At 40.0% G+C, this 22,320-nt stretch overlaps 1 protein-coding gene across 5 annotated transcripts in view; it reads right to left on the bottom strand.

Annotated features, from left to right (window-relative positions):
• Positions 1-22,320, bottom strand: part of ANKRD44 (ankyrin repeat domain 44) — a 327,806-nt gene that overhangs the window by 87,265 nt on the left and 218,221 nt on the right. For all 5 annotated transcript variants that reach the window (XM_047870045.1, XM_047870049.1, XM_047870050.1 and 2 more), the window contains exons 11-16: positions 21,781-21,863; positions 20,575-20,638; positions 18,502-18,570; positions 16,725-16,865; positions 14,984-15,067; positions 10,543-10,654 (exon numbers count right to left, since the gene is read on the bottom strand). In XM_047870045.1, the coding sequence (XP_047726001.1) occupies positions 10,543-10,654; positions 14,984-15,067; positions 16,725-16,865; positions 18,502-18,570; positions 20,575-20,638; positions 21,781-21,863 (553 nt within the window). The remainder of the gene's footprint in view (positions 1-10,542; positions 10,655-14,983; positions 15,068-16,724; positions 16,866-18,501; positions 18,571-20,574; positions 20,639-21,780; positions 21,864-22,320) is intronic.

Raw genomic sequence — 22,320 nt, 5'->3', positions numbered from 1 at the left:
GTTCTTTATACCTTTTATTTCCTTTTCTGACTTTTTTGCTCTGGCTGGAGCTTCCAGCACAATGTTAGAGAAGAGATGTGAAAGCAGACATCTTTGCCTCGTTCCAGATTTTAGGGGGAAGTGTTCAGCCCTTCGCATAATGTTACTTGTTCTTTATGAAGTCGTTAGGTGCTTTTTTATCAAATTGAGAAACTTCCTCTCTATTCCTATCTTTTCTGAGAGTTTTTAAAAAATCTATTCAAGATGTTGAATCTATTCAAGGTATTGAGTTCTGTCACAATTTTTTTCTGCATTGTTTGACGTAATCATGTGATGTTTCTTCTTTAGCCTATTCATATGGTGAATTGCATTGATTTCCAATTATTAAAATAGGCTTTCCCTATACTAATCTCACTTGGTCATGATATATAATTTCTTGTATATGTTACTGAATTCTATTTTTTAATATTCTAAGGATGTTTGCTTCTATATTCTTGAGATATATTGGTCTATATTTCTCTGTTTTTGCTTGGTTTTGGTGTCAGGGTATTAGCTTCATAAATGAGTCAGATGGTGTTCCTTCCTATTCCATTTTTTCAGAAGATATTGTACAGAATTGTTAACTCTTTAAATATTTGGCATAATTCTCCAGTGAAATCATCTCGATCTGGATATTTCTTTGGGGAGAATTTTAAAATCCAATTTTCTAAATAGTTATAGGGCTATTCAAATGACCCACTTTACATTGGGTAAGTTGCAGTAATTTGTGTTTTATTTTTTAATTTTTTTAATGTTTATTTTTGAGACAGAAGGAGACAGAGCACGAGTGGGGGAGGGGCAGAGAGAGAGGGAGACACTCTCTCTGAGAATCTGAAACAGGCTCCAGGCTCTGAGCTGTCAGCACAGAGCCCGATGCGGGGCTCGAACCCACGAACCGTGAAATCATGACCTGAGCCGAAGTTGGACGCTTAACTGACTGAGCCACCCAGGCACCCCCCCCACCTTTTTTTTTAAATTTTTTTCCTAATGTTTATGTCATTTGTGTTTTGTGACTAATTGATCCATTTCACCTAAATTGTCAAATGTATGTGTGTAGACCTATTCACAATATTATCCTTCCGATGTCTGAAAGGTTTGTAGTAATATTTCATTTCATTCCTGATACTGGGAATTTCTATCTTCTCTCTCTCTCTCTTTCTCTCTCTCTCTCTTTCTCTCTCTCTCTCTTTCTCTCTCCTCTCTTTGGGTCACAGTCTCAGTAGAGGTTTGCCAACTTATTAATCTTTTCAAAGAATCCAATTTTTAAAAATTAATTTTCTCCATTATTTTTCTATTTTCAATTGTATTTATTTTTGCTCCCATTTCTATGATTTCCTTTTTATGCTTATTTGGGGCTTACTCTGCTCTTGTTTTTTTTTTTTTTTTATTTTTGAGGTAGAAACTTAGATTATTGACTTGAGACTTTTTCTCTTTTCTAATGTAAGCATTCAATGCCATACTTTTTTTCTGCATTAATTTAACTGTGTCCCCAAATTCTGATTTTTTATATTTTCCCTTTCATTCAATCCAATGTATTTTTTTGGTATTCCCTTGAGGTGACTTTCTTTGACCCATGGATTATTTAGATGTCTGTTATTTGATTACCAAGCCCTGGAATTCTTCCTGGTAACTTTCTGTTACTGATTTCCAGTTTCATTCCATTGTAGTAGGAGAATATCCTCTATGATTTCAATTCTTTTACATTTGTTGAGGTTTGTTCTATGGTTCAGGATATCCTGGTGAATGTTTCATGGGCACTTAAAAAATATGCATTGTTTTTGTTGGGTGGAGTGTTGTATAAACGTCAATTAGATCCTCCTGTTGATGGTATTATTGAAGCTTTTCTATATGCGTGATGATTTTCTGTCTAGTTGTTCTATCAATTATTGAGAGAGAAGTGTTAAAGTCTACAACCGTAATTGTGGATTTCTTGATCTTTTCAGTTCAATCGGTTTTGGTTTCGTATACATTGCAGTTCTACTGATTGATGCATACACATTAAAAAAAAAAATAGGACACTCTCCTTCAGTGGGTTCTAATCTTTTCTGGGCTGCCTTCTGGCAGCTCCTCCTTGGGCTCCAGCCCAAACTGGACTACTCTCCTGCCCTACAGGTTTTTAAATGAGTAGGAAGGAAGGAAAGGGGAGGAAAGAAGAAAGGAAAAAAAGAGGGAGGGAAGAAAGGCCAGATTATTATTATTATTATTTTTGCTTTTAAACTATATTCTCTTGAGGCACCTGGGTGGCTCAGTCAGTTAAGTGTCTGACTTCAGCTCAGGTCATGATCTCACAGTTTGTGAGTTTGAGCCCCATGTTGGACTCTGTGCTGACAGCTCAGAGCCTGGAGCCTGCTTTGGATTCTGTGCCTCCCCCTCTCTCTCTGCTCCTCCCCAACTGTGCTCTGTCTCTACTCTCTCAAAAATAAATAAACACTTAAAAAAACAAGCTATATTCTCTTTGAGAAATCTTCCTTTCTCCTACATCACTGAGTCCTTAGAAGCTCCCATACCAGGAGCAATAATCCCCCTTCTTTGAGTCCCTTAGTGCTCATGATCTATCTGGAAGAAACGACAGAAAATGTGTATGTGGGCATGTGTGCATGTGAGTGTGGGTGTGTGTAATTTTAACTTGGTGGATGTCTTCATATCGGTTTGATACATTAGTATAGGTTTTCAGATCTTGAGGAAGAAAAAAGTGGAGGGGATATTGTAATAAAATGAGTTGGTGCTAGGAAGTAATCAAATCTAAAGAAAAGGCCAAACCACAGAAAAGTAAATTTTCATTTCTTCTCTCACCTGTGTCTCGTCTATGAAATATCTTCCTAACTAACAGGACAGTTATCATAATAGTTATAAAATAGCATTTAAGTTTTATCACTAAGTCAAGCTTAATCATTCATAAGTGTTTTTAATTTGTTCCACAATTTTGGGCACCTGATAAGTGTGTGGGATTACTAAAACCTCTGTCTTCCCCAGTTGGTATTTAAATCCACATACATTTAAAGGATAATTGTTTATTCTACCTTACAGCTGGGCATTCATCTTTCCTAAAACAATGATTCTAAGTGTGTGACTTTGTACTGAACCAGTGAGCCATGGGGTATAATCAAACACGAACTTAATTCTCCTTCTCCCTACACCAGGTCTAATCTCCTTTATGGAGCTACTTCTTTTCCTGCTACCTTTTCCTGCTACCAGATAAAATCTCTAGCCAATAACAAAAAGTTCCTCAGGCACTTTAGTTACAAGTGTAAGTTCGTATCAGTAAGTAGTACACCTACTCTAGTGTAGTAATCACAAACTGAATGCTGTTTAATGTTGAAGCTTCTCTATGCCTCCCGCCTATGCTGCAGTGGGGAAGGAAGGAGACAAGACTGACTTCTCTCTGTTCCCCAGCTTCAGGCTCCTCCTCCTCCTTTACCCTCATTGTCTGCCTCTGCCTCCTCCAGGACTAGAAGAGTTGGGGAAAGGAGGACACAGAAGGGGACACGGACCATGGTCTGACCGACTGGCACCCTTCTGGCAGTGACATTCTCTGTCCAGGTCAGATGTTTAAAATTGTCTCTCTGGGATGCTTATGTAGGTTCTCCAGCAACACCCCCATCCCTGGGACCTCTCACCTGCAGTTCCCTCTCCCCATATGAATGCACCTCTCTGCTGATAGCTCACGTTCCTCTCCAGGCAGCCTGGGTCTCCTCACTCTTGAATAGGATCTAGGAGAATGCCAACCCGGCTGTGGCCCATGGCTCACATTTGGACACTAGGAAATATACACTTCTGACCCATCATTGGTGGGGATGGAGTATTTCTCAAACACAGACCTCTTTTTATTTAATTTCTGGCAAGCAAGCTCTGGTCAGAGCTATTTAGTCTTCAGATTTATCATATGCCAGTCTACCGGCCCCTAAATTTCATGGAACACATATCAGGGATCCAAGCAACCTCCTTGAAGCTTCTGTGACTGGGCTTGGGGTCAGGTGAAATCATCCTTAGCCTCTGCTATGGTGGGAGGGGAGCAGCAGTGGGATTCATAGCAGACCTGTCTCCAAAGAAATCTGCTCTCGGATCTCCAACTTCTTAAATGGGGAAGGAGGCCATGGGTTGGAACACTTGTATTTCACTTTGAAATGTGAAATGTCATGTGCCCCATGAAATGAAATGAAATGCCCCACTTTCCTGGGGCATACACCTGGTTGAATGATTCCTTCATCGATTGCCAAATTCATTCACAGTAAAGACACACAAAAAAATTCTGCTGTATTACAAAGAAATAAATGAAACATTGTGTCATAAAATACTGTCTATTCCACTCTTCTGAATACAGATTCATGTCACATTCTGATTCAAATTTTGTGAGTTTTTACATTTACATTGCTAGCCCAGGAGGCTGCCAGTGGCATCAAAAGATCTGTGCCCACCCCTCCATTCCCTCCCTGAGAGTTCCTCATAAGATTTTATGTTTCTCTTCAACTAAATTAGGAGAAAAAAACAAGACCAGCATTGTTGAGGTCTCCTCTGCCCATTGGAAGTCTTCTTGCTGGGAGGTCATATACACCTCCAGGTACATCTCTGACATGCACCTCTGGGGGCAGAAAAACACTATCAGGGACTTGTTTGGGGCTGGGGTTCATGTTTGCTGGTTTTCATCTTCTCATATTTAGATGACTGCTTGTAACCCTCCTCTTTTTCACTGCTTTCTCAGCCTTCAGAAGCTTAATTAGACATTGCCAATGTAAGTACATCTTATACAGAGCCATGTAGTAATGGTTTCTTAAGGTCCTGTGATAAACGCAAGAACCGACCAAAACATTAAGTAGTTTATCTCAAAGCAGCATAATTTCAGAGTTCAGTTGCCCAAGATATACTTATCTTCAGAGAATCCCAGAAACTCCTTGGAGAGACATGTAGGGGCGTCTGTCACCCCCACAGACTCTCACAGTTGAAGTTCAAGTTAGCTTTTAACAGTGAAAGGAGGCGAAGGTCCCAGGGAAGGAGCCAAATTCCAAGTAATTTGGCATGGTATAATCTCGGACTGAATTTAATCACAGGCCTGGAGTTTTCAAACAATCTTTCTAAATTTCTGCAGGCAATTTACGTAATTATATTGGCACATACATTTTTCCATTTCAATAACAAAACCACAAAGATCTTTATGTCCGCAGACAAATCTTTAATACTATAAAAGAAAAGCAGCACGCCAATATAAACTCACAAATTCCAAATAGGGGCATGATTCTGAAATTTTTCCCTTCAGAGCTAGTAAGATGCATTCCAAGAAAGGGGAGGCACAGGGCTCTCCTTTGCCAACTCCCTTCCTCCGCTCAGACATAAGTTGTATTCAGACATGAGATGCTTTATCAGCCAAGTCTCCTCCATTCTGCTTTGATATTTTGAGCTCAATTGATTATGACTTATCACAGCTCTCAGCATGTGTTTGTGGGGAGATTTTTGCTTGTACCCATAGTACATACGTTTTTTATCACAACCAGCTGAGAACACTGGCCTAAGTAGGCAAACTTGGCAGAATCCCGAGCCTTGGCTATTCTACCAAGGCTAAGGAGTTCATACTACTTTCTAGAAGTTGTTTGCTCAAGGAATGAATTCCATATAACTTTATATGAGGGAAGTAGAATGAAAATGACTAAAATAATTTCTGTTCCCTTTTGATTACAGCAAAATAGGCTGAACACAAAGTATGGTTTATAAATTTTAAGCTTATGATCACAGACAGGAGCCATGAACCATGAATGCCAAGTAAGCCCATACCAAGTTAAATGTCAGAGTCAAGTAAAATCTGCATCAAAATTAATGATACATATTTAATGATATGCATAATCACAATAATTGCTCAACTAGATGAGAAGAGAGGTGAAAGACAAATGTTACCAACCTTACTAATCAGCTGGCTCCGAAGGCCACCCACCCTCCTCAATGCTACACCGGCTCCCAAAGGACTAAGGCCCTGGTCTCACAGGAGAGGTTCAGGGGCTATGAATACTGATTTGCTCCACTCCTTCCACAGGCCAGAAACATAGGCTAGGCAATGAGACATAAAGAAATGATTCCCTGCATACTTCCTGCTGTGAGGCTCAAGTAAGCCATTCAGGGCTACTAGAAACATGTCTTTCACTGGCGTAATTCTAGCAGCTGGCACAGTCAGGATCGATTTGTTAAAAGGATCCCCCACCCTGCTGAAGGACAGGGGTGTTTGTGTGGTGAGATGAGGGAGCAGACTGGCATGGCAGTGGTGAGTCTGAGGAATGTACCTTACCTAGCATACTGGTGAGGTGGTTTACTTTCCTAATATCTAGCACCCAAAGAAATGGGGCTTTTAAGGAATTTGAGGATATTGTAGTCCTAGAGAAAGAGACGGGGAGTATAAATTAGAAAAGGCGCCCTTCAAAAACCCTACTTCTTGTATCAAGAACAAGCCTGGGGTGCCTGGGTGGGTCAGTTGGTTGAGCATCCTACTTTGGCTCAGGTCATGATCTCACGGTTTGTGAGTTCGAGCCCTGCATCAGGCTTACTGTCAGTGCACTGTCAGTGCACAGCCTGCTTTGGATCTTCCGTGCCCCCTTTCTCTGACCCTCCCCCACTCTCTCTCTCTTTCAAAAATAAATAAAGATTAAAAAACATTTTTTTTAAAGAACAAGCCTTATTCTCATCACAAGGGAAAAAAACACTTCCTTTTCTTTTTCTTTTCTTTTCTTTTCTTTTGTGTGTGTGTGTGTGTGTGTGTGTGTGTGTGTGTGTGTGTGTATCTATATGAGGTAATGGATGTTAACTAAACTTATTGCGGTAATTATTTCACAATACATGTAAGTCAAGTCATTATGCTGTATACCTTAACCTAATATGTTGTTGTCAAATATATCTCAATAAAACTGAAAGAAAAAATAATTAAATGGCATTCCTGACATGTGACAGACATGTAGTAAATGCCATTAATGGTGGTCTCAGCCACTCCCAAATCTGTTCACAGTCACTGGTCTCAGCCACTCCCAAATCTGTTCATACTGCTGGCTAAGATGCCTGCAGCGGTCTGGCTCTATGATGCTGGTCCTAGGGGAGAGCTCAGGACTGTGTGTTGAGTGGGAGGGAGCAGGTACAAGAATGTTGATAGCTTGCTTAGGATCTCTGCTTAGTTGAACCACACCCCAAGAGGAATTGGAGGATGCGTTCCAAAATGGAAATATACAGAACGTTCCATACAACCACAATCATTCAGGGTTATGAGGAGAATTTTCATCCTGTCTGTGTTATAAATAACCCACTGAGGTCCTTTCCTGAAAGCAAACAATGATGACCTTTCTACCAATTTATATTGATAGTCTGGCTTTCTCAGCTGACAGTACAAATTAAGACCACTAATACTTTCCCTACCCACTTTTGAATGTCTTAAAATTGCCAAGAATAATCATTTCTTTGTAAATCACATAGGGCAAGTTTCGATATAATCAAGGGGTAATTTCATTATTAGACAGAACTTGCAAAACCTTCTTAGGGACAGAAAATGTTTTTGTTGGATAACAGAAATAGTGGCCCTGAAATGGCTTTCCTGAAAAATGAAAATAATATGCAATATATTATTTACATAGAAAGAAAATGTTACAGAACAATCATTCTCAGAGTTACTCATGCTATGGGATTAAAGATAACTCCTCAAAGTACTTTAAAACAGCAAAGTTATTAAGACTATAATAACTTTGTAATAAAAGTTCGTATGTCCAGTTATGACATGTGGTTTTCATAGAGAAGACCAATTAAAGACAGCTGTGTCTTAAGTACATTTTGGAATGCAGGCTTATGACGGGTAGTAACAATAGTAAGCCTTCACTCTCTGCCACTGATTACTAAACACACAGACACACACACGTACAAACTTTGGGAGGAGCCTTTCTTAAATGGGACCTAAACATAGAGTCCTATATGGTGATAGGTCTAGATCAACTTCCACAGCAATCCTGGTGTTGGGAGGCAGAAGTGACCCTGTCTTACATCTTAACCAGTTCCTTCCAAGCTTTTGCTCTATGCTGAAAAGGCTTGGGTGGTGGTAGAGCTTTGCCCTGCAACGGAAAGCAGCATGGTATAGAAAATATTTTTTGTTTTTTAAATCAGGAATCCTGATTCATGAGACTGCTTCTTCCACTGACCAGGGCTATGTCTTTGGCACAAACCAGTTAATGCCCATCTATAAGACAAAGGATTGGTTTGGTTTGCCCATCTATAAGATAAAGGATTGCCCCTTGGCCACTTGTGGTTCTCCATTAAAGTCCATCTTACAGAAGGCTATGAAATCATTGGCTTTCTACATCTTCCTAGGAAACTGGATGGTTTTAAAATATGTCTATAAATCCTTTGACACTCTTCCCTTTGAAAGGTGGAGTCTACTTCTCCTCTCTAGGGTAACCCTGTGTGACCTTCAAGGCTAGATCATTAAGACTGATACTGTCTTTCTTTCATTCATTCTCACACTGGCTCTCTCCCACTCTCTTCTGGATCCCTGAAGTGATCTTCCGGATCACTCCTTTTGATCCCTGAGCTACCACGTAAGATATCCAGCTATTCTGAAACCACCATGCTAGAGAAAACCACAGAAAGAAGCCCCACAGAAGCTATTTAAACCTTACAAGCCAGGTAACTGACATGAGTGAAGAAGCGTTTGAGATTATCCCAGCCTCAGACATTGTCTGTAATCTCATAGGATATCTTTAACAATAACTACTCAGCTCAGCCACTCCTGAATTCCTCATCAATAAGAGATATTAAATAATTGCTGTTGTTTTAAGCCACTAATTTTGGGGTAATTCGTTTGCAGCCTCTGTAACTGGAAGGGGAACTATAACAGAATCAGGAGTAGGGGGAAAATGACACCTTCAAGGTCAAACAAGGAAGTCTTCAGCAACCACAAGAACCTCAGGAAAGGAGACTTAGAAGTCTTCAAGAATGATGATGGTAGATATAATTCACCAATAAATGCCACACCTAGCAACACCAGAATAATCACCTCTCTATTTTCAAATATTTATGAACATTTCCCCACATTTCACGGTTAAGAGAAATATAGTAAGAATGACCCTAAGTGGAACCACTTAAGTCTGGCAGCAAGGTCAAAGGTAAAGGAACCAGCTAGAACATCATTCAGTCATTTCTATGGAGGCACTGACACAACTGCTTGCTGGCTTTCCGCCTCAGGCCTTCCTTAATAGATTGTGCAGTTGATAAAGTGCAAGTGTTTTCTCAAACATATCTCCCCAATAACTCTGAAAAGTAGGACTACTCCATTTATTTATGTATTTATTTAATTAAAAAAATGTTTATTTGTTTTTGAAGGAGAGAGAGAGACAGAACATGAGCAGGGAGGGGCAGAGAGAGGGAGGAAGACATAGAATCCAAAGCAGGCTCCAGGTTCCAAGCTGTCAGCCCAGAGCCCGATGTAGGGCTCAAACTCACAAACTGGGAGATCATGACCTGAGATGAAGTTGGTTGCTTAACCGACTGAGCCACCCAGTCTCCCCAGGACTACTCCTTTTAAAAAGACAAGGAAAAGAGATGGAGTCCACTGAGGAAGGTGGCACCTACCAATGGACCAAAGATAGTGAGTTTGCGATGCCCCATGCATCCTAGTGAAGCTGACCCATGGGCGATGCTCAGGAGATGACAAATGATGGCCAGCAGCCAGGATTTAACCACAAATCTGTAGTTTTTCTTCCTGGTCCACCCAGTGTTTTTGAAATAGGAAATTTCACATGAAAAGTCTACATTTCTAGCTTTCCTTGAAACACTGGAGTTCATCCCTGAGTATGAATTACCACCTGATCTCACTCACTGGAGCTGACTGACTGTTTCTCCCTTTAGACATAACATGTCCTACTGGCCACAGTCCCCACTGCTCCCTATTGCTCTATACCTGGGCTCACTTCACTGGCTTACTTTCCATTTCTGTCCCTGTGGTCATTTAAGTTTGTGTCTGATGACCTATACCAGTAGAAGAATTTCTGACTCCAAAACCCCAGGTGTTTTTCGATAGCTGCAGGTTTGAAATTTGGGGCAGTTTGGAAATTCCAATGAATTTTGCTGTTGAGCCCTTGTCAATTTCTCTCTCTAGACTACAAATGTGGGACCATGACAAACCCATATGCCTAGCAGCTATGTAAGTCATCTTACAACACATAGGGTGATAAGTGTGACTGGAAATATATACTGAACCTATTTGATACATCCAAATTATCTTTAAAATACAAACTGTCCATACAGAGGTCTAACATTCCTAGTCCAAGTTAATATGGAAAAGCAGTAGCTGTGAGATTAGGATGCACAGAAATGAAACAATGAGATCTACCTGTTGTAAAGTAAACATATAATCATTTACCACAGAATATCTTCAAGGTGATTTCTAGTGGGGACTTAATTAGGCAGCGAGGGCATTTGTGAGAGATTAAGACCGGCATTTTCAGGGTTGGGTGTGTGTGTGGTGTGGTGTGTGTGTGTGTGTTAGAGGAAACAAAACAAGACAGAACAGCTTACCAATTCCAGACATTGTCTGTGGCCATAGGCAGCAGCATAATGTATGCTATTGTAACCTTCCTTGTCCCGGATAGATGGGTTTGCATCATTTTGAAGCAGAAACTCTAGACATCTGCAAGTATAAAAATGGGGTGTTATTTTAGAAAACATTTCTAGAGTAAAAGTTATAATTAATGTAAATATTCTCCTATTATAAATGTTCCACAAAGCACTTTGTGAATTTAAGTGTTTCTTTAAAAGTCCTACAGCAATGGGGTGCCTGGGTGGCTCAGTCGGTTATGCTTCTAACTCTTGATCTTGACTCAGGCCATGATCTCACAGTTCATGAGTTTGAGCCCTGCACTGTCAGTGCAGAGCCTGCTTGGGATTCCGTCTCTCCCCCTCTCTATTCCCCCCCCCCCTCTCAAAATAAATAAACTTTTAAAAATATCCTACAGCAATGAAGGTTTATGTATTAAAAGTTTTACTTGTTTGTGTTTTCTGTATCCATCTTTACTTCAGCTTAAAATAGCCATTCTAGAATTCAGGAAAAGCTTTCGGAACAAGAGGGTAGTTAAGTACCGTCCCCCACCTCAATTTATTGAAAGTACTATCCCCTCCTCACTGAGTTGTTTTAATGTCATTATCAATTATTGCATATTTATCCATACATGGGCTCATTTCTGGACTCTGTTCTGTTACAATAATCCATTTGTCTCTTCCTGCATTGATTGGTTTTGTTTGGTTTTGTTTTTATAGTTTGCATACAATTTTATATTAGTTTCAGGTGTACAACATTGTGATTCAGCAATTCTATACATTATGCTGTGCTCACGACAGCAAGTGTAGCTGCCGTCTGTCACCAATGTTACTACAATATTATTGATTCCCTGTGCTGCACTTTTCATCTCCATGACTTATTTATTTTACAACTGGAAATTTGTATCTCTAATCCCCTTTACCTATTTTGCCCATTCTTCCGCCCCTATCCTCTGGCAACCACCAGTTTGTTCTCTGTACTTATGAGTCTGTGTCTGGTTATGTTTGTTTGTTCACCTGTTTTGTTGTTTCGATTCCACACATAAGTGAAATTATATGATATTTGTCTTTATCTGACTTACTTCACTTAGCATAATAAAGAATAATTAAGTCTCTTTTTCCTTTTCACCTTAAAGTACAGAACCTGTCTGTCGTCAGGATTACTGAGTAATGAGTTTTTGAGTTCCACGTTCAAAAGATGAGCTCTTAAATGTAACAAAGAAGTGGTCAGGCCATTACAGCAAGAGAGAGGGATCTATTTTTAACCTTGCTATTGGAGACTACCATCAATCCAAAGGTTAGAAAATGAAAATTAGGAAGAATAAGAAAATAACAACAGCAAAAGAACTTAAGAATAGCCCAAATAATAAAAAGATTAAAGGAACGGGCAAACACTTAAAAAATATAAAAGATTAACTCAGTAACCACATCTGAAGACAGATGCTTAAATTGCATCATTATGTATAGACTAGACAAAATAATTAATAATAAACTTAGAAAGCCTTTTCGGAAAGAATTGTAATTTTTCTAAGAGCCACAATCTTTTTTTTTTTTTTTTTTTTTTTTTTTTTTAATTTTTTTTTTTTTTCAACGTTTATTTATTTTTTTGGGACAGAGAGAGACAGCGCATGAATGGGGGAGGGGCAGAGAGAGGGAGACACAGAATCGGAAACAGGCTCCAGGCTCTGAGCCATCAGCCCAGAGCCTGACGCGGGGCTCGAACTCACGGACCGCGAGATCGTGACCTGGCTGAAGTCGGACGCTTAACCGACCGCGCCACCCAGGCGCCCCTAAGAGCCACAATCTTTACAATGAGTTGGAGGTAGGGGTGTGATGTGGCTCCAACTTGGCTGAAATGCCCCAAAGCCCAGGACACAAGTGCCGGGGGATGTAGGAATTCTGTTCAAGGTCTTCTGGTCAAAGAGGGAATAAGTAGTCAGGAAGCACCACTCCGTAATTTCAGTTTTATATCCATGGCAGTGGGACAAATGTGTCCTCTACAAGGTCAATCTGATTCAATTTCATACTCAAATCAAAATTCTCAAATGCTCAAATTATACTTACATCAAAATATGCAATGGAAGCATGTACATTAAATAAGACCATCCAAGGGAAAATGCCTATTGTTTCCTCAAACACTTTATTTTTGGTTCTAATTTTTTTAAAGTTTTTATTTTAATTCCAGTTAGTTCACATACTGTGTTATATTAATTTCAGGTGTACAATACAATAATTCAACACTTCCATACATCATCCTGTGACTCAAACACTTACCAATCTTTTGGCATAAGGCAAAAGGAGTAAATAAGTCACACATAGAGACGATTAACACAGATATTTTAATTTCTAGAAAAACTGATAAAAGGCACAAATTTTTTACACCAAATATCTACAAGTTACCTGATTTATCCATCAAATGCTCCATAATAAATCAAACTATTATTGGAGTTCTGATATCATTCTGTCTTTGGTGATTTGTACCTTAAAAGGAAGTCTTTTTTTTATTTTGGCAATTAAATGTCCATGGACAGGATCCCAGGTATGACTCATTTTAAATAGAATTTGGCTCTTGAAATAAAATCATTCAATAGGAAAAGGGTTCTAGTGGATTCACAACCCCCAGCTCCTGAAAGAGTCACATTGTAAAAAACCAGTTGGCGGATTTAATACGTAATTCGGAAAACACTTGGAATTGCTCCCAAAGTGTCATTTACCCCAGGATATAGCTGAACTATACTACCAGCAGTGTGATTTGAAAAGACAACAGCACTGTAGAATTTGAATATTCTCCATATCGTTTCCAAGGGAAAATACATTCCACTTTTTTTTAAAATTTTTTTTTTAACGTTTATTTATTTTTGAGACAGAGACAGAGCATGAACGGGGGAGGGTCAGAGAGAGAGGGAGACACAGAATCGGAAGCAGGCTCCAGGCTCTGAGCCATCAGCCCAGAGCCTGACGCGGGGCTCGAACTCACAGACCGTGAGATCGTGACCTGAGCCGAAGTCGGACACTCAACCGACTGAGCCACCCAGGCGCCCCAATACATTCCAGTTTTAACTGGGGATGCTTATCTCTTCTCCTCCCAGGGCTGTGGCTACCACTTTGGGCACCTGCGCTGCAAAATCAAGACCTGCACGTTAAGTCAGAGATGTATCTGGATGAGAGATGTAGCCTCTCTGCTCCGAAGAGCTCTCAGGAAGCCTGGTTCCCTGCCTCCCCTGCCTGTCCTGCTTTTTCCCTCTCCATCAGCCGTAAGAGGGTAAGAGGGCTGCTCTTGGCACGATTTCACTGGAGAAGGGGGCGCTGGCTGATGTGGCTTAAAATTCTACAGTCTTTGAATATCATTAAGTTTGGAATATTAGGGCAAAACCTTGGTCATTCTGCTTTACTCATGGCTATGTTTCCTGTCCCCACCCCAGTAACAGCCCAAGTTACGCCCCACAACCTGTATCAGGGCCACACTTTCTAACTTCTCTTCCACAATGGTCTGGACCTGGGAGGACAGCCCAGTGGACAGTGGGAAGACCCTAGAGGGGACACAAGCCTTCAGGTCACAAAGAAATTGGTTCTTCTGACAACTGGAGAAGAGAATAAACAAGTTAGGAACTGTGTGGGTGCAGACTCTTAAGAGAACTGTATCCACTAGTTTCAAGGAGGCGGGACACAAAGTGTGGGCAGCAATCATTCCTTTGTTCATTTGTTTAACAAACAGTCACTGAACACCAGCGACACGCTGGCTACTGCACTGAGCAGAGCACAACCTTCACACTCTGCTTTGTTGCACAAGGACTCTCAGAGGATGAGGCATTACAGCTTCCTGTGCATCAACCCCCCTGGGTGATGGCAGGGACTCTGGCCCTTGTCACAGTACTAGCTAAGTCTCTGTCAGAAGCCAGAGAGAGAGAGGTGGGATGAGGTGGGGCAGGAGAAGTTGTGGGAAAGAGTGAAGGACTATTTGTGAGCTGATGTTTGTGGGTTGGGGAGAGGAGGGAGAACACAACCACAGTATTGCACGCTGAAATTTCAAAACATTTATTTATAGAACCTGGTAAATAGTTACCCCCAGGTCATTAAAGGAGAGCCGATGGCCTGAGAGGAGGCTTAATGTGTCCCCTGAGGCATATGATGCATGGCAGTCAAAAATGATATTTAAGACACCTGTTCCTAAAAACTGCTGACCAATCACAGTGATGGTCTTGGCAAAGGGTTCAATTTTAGGAAGAGTTCCTTGTGTAAAAATAGCATAATTAAGGGATATATTAAAAGAACCATTTCCTCTTCACTAAAGGCAAGCCCATATCGCTTCCTCAATATCCCAAATCAAACCCTAGAAAAGCAAGGGCTGCCCTACGTGACAACCCAGAAAAGCAGACAAGCATTAGTAATTACAACTTGTGCTTTAAGCTGAGAAGAAACTTACAATGCGGCTTCCTTTTCCTTCAGCTCTCTGGCTCTTTCAAGTTCTTCTGAATTTTCATGGGCATTTCCTAAGATAGTCTTACTTCTCAACATAAGGGAAAGAAAAAAATTACAATTATTTGTTTTAATGGCAAGGCTGCTAGTGATTTTGGTACAACTTCTATCTCAACATCTTTTCCCCCAACCCAAAAGAAATAAGCACCCCTGATTTTCATTGAGGATCTACGTGGTTCTCTTAAAGGCCATCCAGTAAATCTATTCTCTCCCAAGAAACCCAACTGAGAACATGACTTTCCTAGAATTTCCACCCTGGTTTCAGTAAGTAAGACAACAATCAAGTCGTCCTCCCCTCTATAAATATCCTAAACTCCCCAAGTAAATAGGAGGCAATTTAGCTTAGACCTCCCTGACTCCTACCACATTCCTTGTTGCCTTCTTGTCAATTCAGCACCTCACTTATCCAGGAATGGGGTTCTAGTCACTCTTCAACTGACAGAGAAATTCTTCATCACATAGGATTCCTTTCTCAGCTTTAACATTGAAGTGTACTTGCTCCCACATTCTTTTCTGAGTGAGCAGCATAGAGCCTGCTATGTAGTAACGTCTCAATAAATGTTTGTCGAATTAATAACCTATGGATCTACGGGATCCAGAGTGTAGGGACATCAGATTTGCCAATATTATGTAAACATAAAAAGAAAAATAGTGTTTCCCAAACTGGAAATATGGATTATAATCCATTATGGAATTATGAAATTAATTTAGTAGATTGCAGTAATTAGGGTTTTTTAACAAGATAAAAGAGAAAATATCAGAATCATCACACATAGTAAAAGTAAATATGGTTTTATGAAATTCTGCCTCCTTTTTACACACACACACACATCTATATAGACATATAGGTATTTAAAACCTATATATTTGAGTACATATACTGGGTCATGACATCAAATGTATTTCTTACCGTGGGTCACTGTGTAAAATATTTAAAAGCCACTGCTGTATACGAATAGAATTTAGCACTGACCCAGAATCAATTCCATAACACAGAGTGGCAAGTAAGTCAATAGTTCTCCAAACAGGGTCACCAAAAAGCATTCCTCTGAAGGAGGCCCTGGTCCTCAAGTCTTTGAGAACAATCTCATAAGCTGTGGGCACCTCTCACACCATTTCCACCTGACCTGGTTCACTTCTGTTTTTCATCCCTGGACACCTAGAATCCAAACATGTCCAGGGCATCCAGCTTCCTCTCTCCAGCTCCTGATAGAGCAATTCTTGCCCAGGTTTGGAAAGAGTGCCAATTTTACACATACCAACGCTGCATTTGAAGGCTATTGGGATTATACATGGATGGATATTTTCAACATGTGACGTATTTATTAGCGAATGTAAGTTTGAGAGCCAATGAAGCATTTAAGTGGTGATGATGGCAACTGCAGTATATGACAAAATAAATCACAGCTGATCTCGAATGAACTGAAAACATGGGCTTGACAGCTCCACTTGGCATTCAACCCAAAGACGAGAGAAGAGAAATAATTGGGCAGTGACACATAATAATCAAACATAAAGAGAGCAGAATGGGAAAACTGGGGTTAGGGATGAAGCAATTCTAACTCCTCTGGCCCTGGATGAGAGAGATTCTTCACTCACAGTTTCCATGAGGCAGTATGAAGAAAACTGAGTAAACCCTCCCCCTGTAGCCAAACCCCCAAAGTAAATTTGAGCAAGGCTGTTTTTACTTTCTATCCATGTCTGATGCAGCAGCATAGTGCAAAGCTGTCCGTCCCCAGTCATCTGTTTCATTAACGTTGGCCCCTGTGGTCACTAATGTCTCAATACAATGGAAATGACAATTTGCAGCTGCATAGTGCAAAGGCGTCCTGAAAAACAAAGAGCAATTTCTTACTTCATTCGGTCTGAAAAACAGACCTCCCCCCCCCCCCCCCCCATCATCAGCATTAGCACTGACAGCCTTATTCCTGGGAGTGGGGAAAGCTCTTCAGCTCTCAGAGTGTGGATGCCAAGGGACATGCCTTCATTTGAATTTATACATTGGAGCTGAGGATACAAAGACAGTGGCTTCAGACACGGCCACCTACCTGAGGATCTATCCTTTCTTTCCATTCCTAGTGCCTATCCTGGTTCAGATCTACATTACTGCTCTTTCAGACTATTGCAATACCATCCCTATTGGCCTCCTTAGCTCTAATCAAATTTCAATCTATTTCTAATTGGTATGAATGAAGAACTGGATTTTCTAAGGTCCAATACCCACATACGACATCCTGTTCTAAAGCCATCGGTCCTCTCCACTGAGCAAAGCCTTGATTCCTTAGTCTGGAATGGAAGACCTCCCCAAGCTGGGCCCAAACTACCTTTATAAAGTATCTGTCTCTCCCCTGGATGCACCCATTACTACAAGCCCCTTGGGGGTAGGGATGTAGGTTAATGGGAAGAACAATGCCCATGAGCTATACCAAACCACATCCCCTCTCTGGGCCTGGGCTTGCTCACCCTTGCTTCAATAAGGACCTGTGAGCAGCTGTCCCCTAACATCTATTCTAGGTCTAAAATTCCTAGAATTTTACATGCACATGTAAATTTATTACATGTATAACTCATTTAGTTTCTCCAAGCCACTTTTATTCATCTATTAGAAAAGGATAATAAGCATCCCCATATAGCTCATAGAGAGACCATGAAAAACCAAATGGGTAATATATAAGAAACACATGCACCTTATAAAGAGTAAGGCATTGCAGAAACATGAAGCTATTTATTTTATATTACTTATTTTTAGTCCCCAATTATTTAACAGTTTATCTGGTGTGCCTAGCCAATATTTAGGGTATAATAATCAAATGAATTACTTTATATCAAAGTGAATAACTTTACTTCAAGAACTATTGATTAATTTTCAAGTACCACTCTTTTATATTTTAAAGTCAATGTATGGGCTCTTTTACTAGTTGACTTTCTCCTCTTTCATCCCCCCAAAAGTAAATTATAAGTATTTTACAAGATCCAGTCCTGTTCCTCAGGAGAGCCATGGACAGGTAAGCGGAGAGACAAAACAGAGAGTCCACTAGAACAGTGTGATATGTGCTTCAGTTGTGAAGTATGGAGGGTACCAGGGGAAGGGGAGGGAGGTGTTACTTAACCTAAGTCTGGAAGAGTGGGTAGGAGTATCATAGGTAGGTTGGTAAGAGAAGAAATCTGTAGCAACTCCAAGAGCCAGGGTGCATGTGGAGAGGAGGGGTAGAGAGATGCATGGAAAAAGAAAAAACTGGAAGAAGACACAGCTGACATTTCTAAACAGAGCTGTGAGAGGAGATGCCTTCCTTGGGGCTTGTGCCTGCTTTGTTGTGTTTCACTACAAAAAGGGATTTCCTTCTGAGGACAGAATCTCCCCAGCTAGCTTCCCTGTTTACCATTTCAGTATAACATGATTTCCAGATGGATTGTTCCCCACTCCTTTTACTTAGGCACTTGAAGCAGAGTTCCCTGTTTACATACCTCCCACACTTGTCCTTTTTATGGAAATCGGCTCCGCTGCTCTGCAAGAGTTTTATACATTCCACGTTACTAGAAAGACAGGGAAAACATTATTAAGATGGTAGACGTCAATTGCTGGGCTACCTTCAGAAAGAGCTGTTTTTGGTGAAGTGTGGGCCAAGATGAAATGATAGTTCCAGCTTTAAATTCTGCTAACACAAAAACAACGTGAACATATGAGGAAGGTAATATTGCAAGGATCTAAAGTTCCTGGAATTCCTTTTTCCATAAATCAATGCATTAAAGAGCCTGATGGAACATTTTCAATTCCATGACCAAGGTATTTAATTATTTTTACATGGTTATTATTACATGATTAAACCTTTAAGTGATGGTTTCATCATTTATCCTAAAATTCTCTTTCAAAAGCATCAAGGGTTTGGGAAATAACCCCTTAAACATATGATGATTTTGCATCACCTTTAAACAATGAGCCAGAATGGAGAAGCATTACCTTTTATCACAGCAGAATGAATTCATTGTGATAACCGTTTTCAACCCAGACTCTCCATAATGGAAAATAAAACAGCTGCATTTCCCTGTCTTTGTAATATAGGTAAATAAATGTGCAAAAAATAAAAGGCCAAAAGTGATGTAATGGAGCATAGTGATCTTCCAAAGCTTCTTTGTCATTTGCAGAAGCAATAAATCATATTTAGTAAAGAAAAAAGGACCCACTGAAGTGAATTTTCCTATTGAAGGGCATGTAGCTAAATATTAATTCTACTAGGAATTTCAGATATGAATCCAGAATGGTGTGTTTCCACTTTCCGTGTAGGTCTGATATTTTTTTCAAATGTCGGCATAAAAAGAGACAATCATCCTTTATTGTTTTAAACTTGGAATGCTGAGAAGTAGTCTCAGATTTACTATTTTATTATCATTTAAATATGAAAAATGATCTCATTAATGATGAACCTGAGCAGGGTCCCCCCCCCCCATCCACCCTTTGTAGTCACCTCTCTCAGAGAACTAGCTGTTTCTGTCATAAAATATAAGAACTTTCTGAGACCATTATGTGTCTCTGTAGCGTGCCCGTTGATAGGAGGCACCTGTCTCTTACTGAATGAACCCAAAGGATCAAGGGCAGAGGCAGATCTAGTTGTGTGGCTCATGAGACTCATTTGGGGAGAGGGGTTGGGTAGAGAGAGATTCATTTAAAAAATAATACATAACTATGAATATAAAACTAAATACAAGATTTTGGAAGGGACCCATGCAAATAAAGGCCCTGAAGTTTCACAGTCAACCCACCTCTGATAAAGAGGTAATGCCTTTGATAAGGTACAGATGACAAATGGAGAGGTATTGCTTCTCCTTAAGGACTAGAAATTTGATTAAGAACTAACACCTTATCCAAACAAGGTCATCTGAGAGAGGCCATGTTTGGTCAATATATGGTCATATATCAATAACATATTGATCAGAGGCTTAATTTCACCACTGATATGAAGAAGAGTACCTGATTAAAACATGCTTTCTACAATTAAAAAAAAAAGGCAAGGATTAAATCATTTCTTGCCTATCCTTTGGGTTTTCTTGACCTTTGTTCACATTTAACCATTTAAGTACTTAAAAATCAGCTTTGAAATAAGGACAAAAATATCTGCAAACAAACATGAACTAATTCAATTTTGGATTCCCTTGCGCATCATCCATCTACTAGCAACAACAAAAAAAGAAAAACTTAGGAAAAAATCTCAAATTATTTTCTTTTGGTAGAGTATCAGCTAGATACACATTCTATAAGGCTTGAAGACCTACAATTTAAAAAAAATAAGGAAAAGGAAGAGAACAGAAAACACAAGAAAAATGATTTTCTATATGAGATGGGCCAACAATTTTTCTTTAGAAGAACAAACGTACAATTAATCTGCAAGTGCAATAGTGATAGTGATATTTGGTGTTGGTAGAAATGATCCTTTACCCATCTTACTACAGAAATTGACTTTGATTCACAGACAACTTGAGTCAATGAAGATAAATTAGAGGAGTTAAGTCATGAAATAACAACTGAAATTGCTAACTACTCACCCTCCTGCAGCGGCAGCATGAAGGCACGTTCTTCCAAATTTATCTGGGGTGTCTATTTCAAAGCCTGCAGACAGCACGTGCTCATTACTAAACAAGGATACTATGCTATACTTTTGTCCTAGTTAAACCACAAGAAACATTGCAGAGACAGAAAAATCAGTTAGTAGAAAAACCAGAATGCAAGCAATTGTAGTCAGAAAGAGGTTGTCATGGAAACGAATGGTAACTGCTCAAGCTTGGCAATTTTATAGGAAGAACCGTGAAGTCTAGAAGAATTTATTTTCACATTCAGCCCTGGGTGAACCACAGCCCCATATTTCAATCCCAGGGTAGAAATTTATGAAACCAATTTGAGATAAGTAGGGCAATAGACAGGCAGACAGAACACATGGAGAAAACATGGACAGCAAAGGAGTAATCTTAACATGCTGGAGTAGATATTTTCTTATGTGTATTATTAGCTTTCAGTTGGTTTAAGATCTGGGAAACATGCTTTCATGCAGGGATTATTTTTAAACATGCCAAAAGCAGTGAAAGCAGAATCAACCATAGGTAAAGCACTTAAAAGGAAAAAAATGCCTCTGGGATGTCTGTTGAATTAATTCATAAACAATCTTTGCCTTGCAGACCTCTATCACCTTTGAAAGCCAGGAACTTCTTAATACATGGAGGTTGGCAGAAGCAGTGATAAGAAAGATTAGCAAAGCTCCAAACCAGAAAGAATTTCTTGGTTCTAAACAGTCCCATATTTAAAAAAATAAAAATTAAACAGGTGGAAGGGATCGAACTGTAGTGATTTTTCAGAGGCCACAGAATGGGGAGGTAACATGACATTTCTACTGTCAAAATGTGGGGAATTGCCCTTTTTCCTTTGTTGAAAAGATTCACTGTTAAATCCGCCATTTTCAGCCTCGAAGGTGTTTTTTCTGATTACAACAAACTTCCGGTAAGCTACGGCCATCTCTTCCTGCCTCTCACTCTGGATCACCCAAGCTTTAACTTGAAAAACAGACAAGGCTCTCACTCCGGGGCAGGAATACGGACACTCAAACAGTAACAGCACCAAGTACTGCTGGGAGCTGTCCCCAGACCAGGTCAGGAATATCATGAAGCACAGGCAGCCACTTACTCTAATCAGACACCTAGAGCCGTCTGGCTCATTTACAGGACACATTAAGCCTCATCTGTGGTAATGGGGTTACTTACCCGATGATAGCAGCTTTCTGCAGCAGTCAGAGTGAGCATTTAGGGCAGCTAAATGTAAGGGGAACATGCTATGGATTCCACACCTGAGGAGGAAAAGAACGGAGCAGCTCAACGGTAACAGATCTCAAGATACATGCAGAAGAACAACAACCTTTCTAGAAGTTCTCTGATGAAAATGAAATCCACAACACCTCGCTTAGGGACTCTTGCCTGAAATAATTTTATAATTCTTTCACTCAGACAGGAATTGTGCAATCATTTTCTTAAAATAATAAAATCCTAAACCCAGAACAGAATTAAAAACCCCTAACAACACGGAATGTATAACTTCTTTTCTTTTTAATTAAAAAAATTTTTTTTAATGTTTATTTATTTTTGAGAGCAAGAGAGACAGAGCATGAGGGGTGGAGGGGCAGAGACAGAGAGAGGGAGACACAGAATCTGAAGCAGCTCCAGGCTCTGAGCTATCAGGACAGAGCCCAAAGCAGAGCTTGAACACACGAACCGTGAGATCATGATCTACTGAGCCATGCAGGTGCC

This window comes from Prionailurus viverrinus, chromosome C1 (assembly GCF_022837055.1).
Source record: "Prionailurus viverrinus isolate Anna chromosome C1, UM_Priviv_1.0, whole genome shotgun sequence".
In the NCBI taxonomy this organism is placed as follows: domain Eukaryota; kingdom Metazoa; phylum Chordata; class Mammalia; order Carnivora; family Felidae; genus Prionailurus; species Prionailurus viverrinus.
The sequence above is the reverse complement of the archived record's forward strand: the minus strand, read 5'-3'. Positions and strand labels throughout refer to the sequence as shown.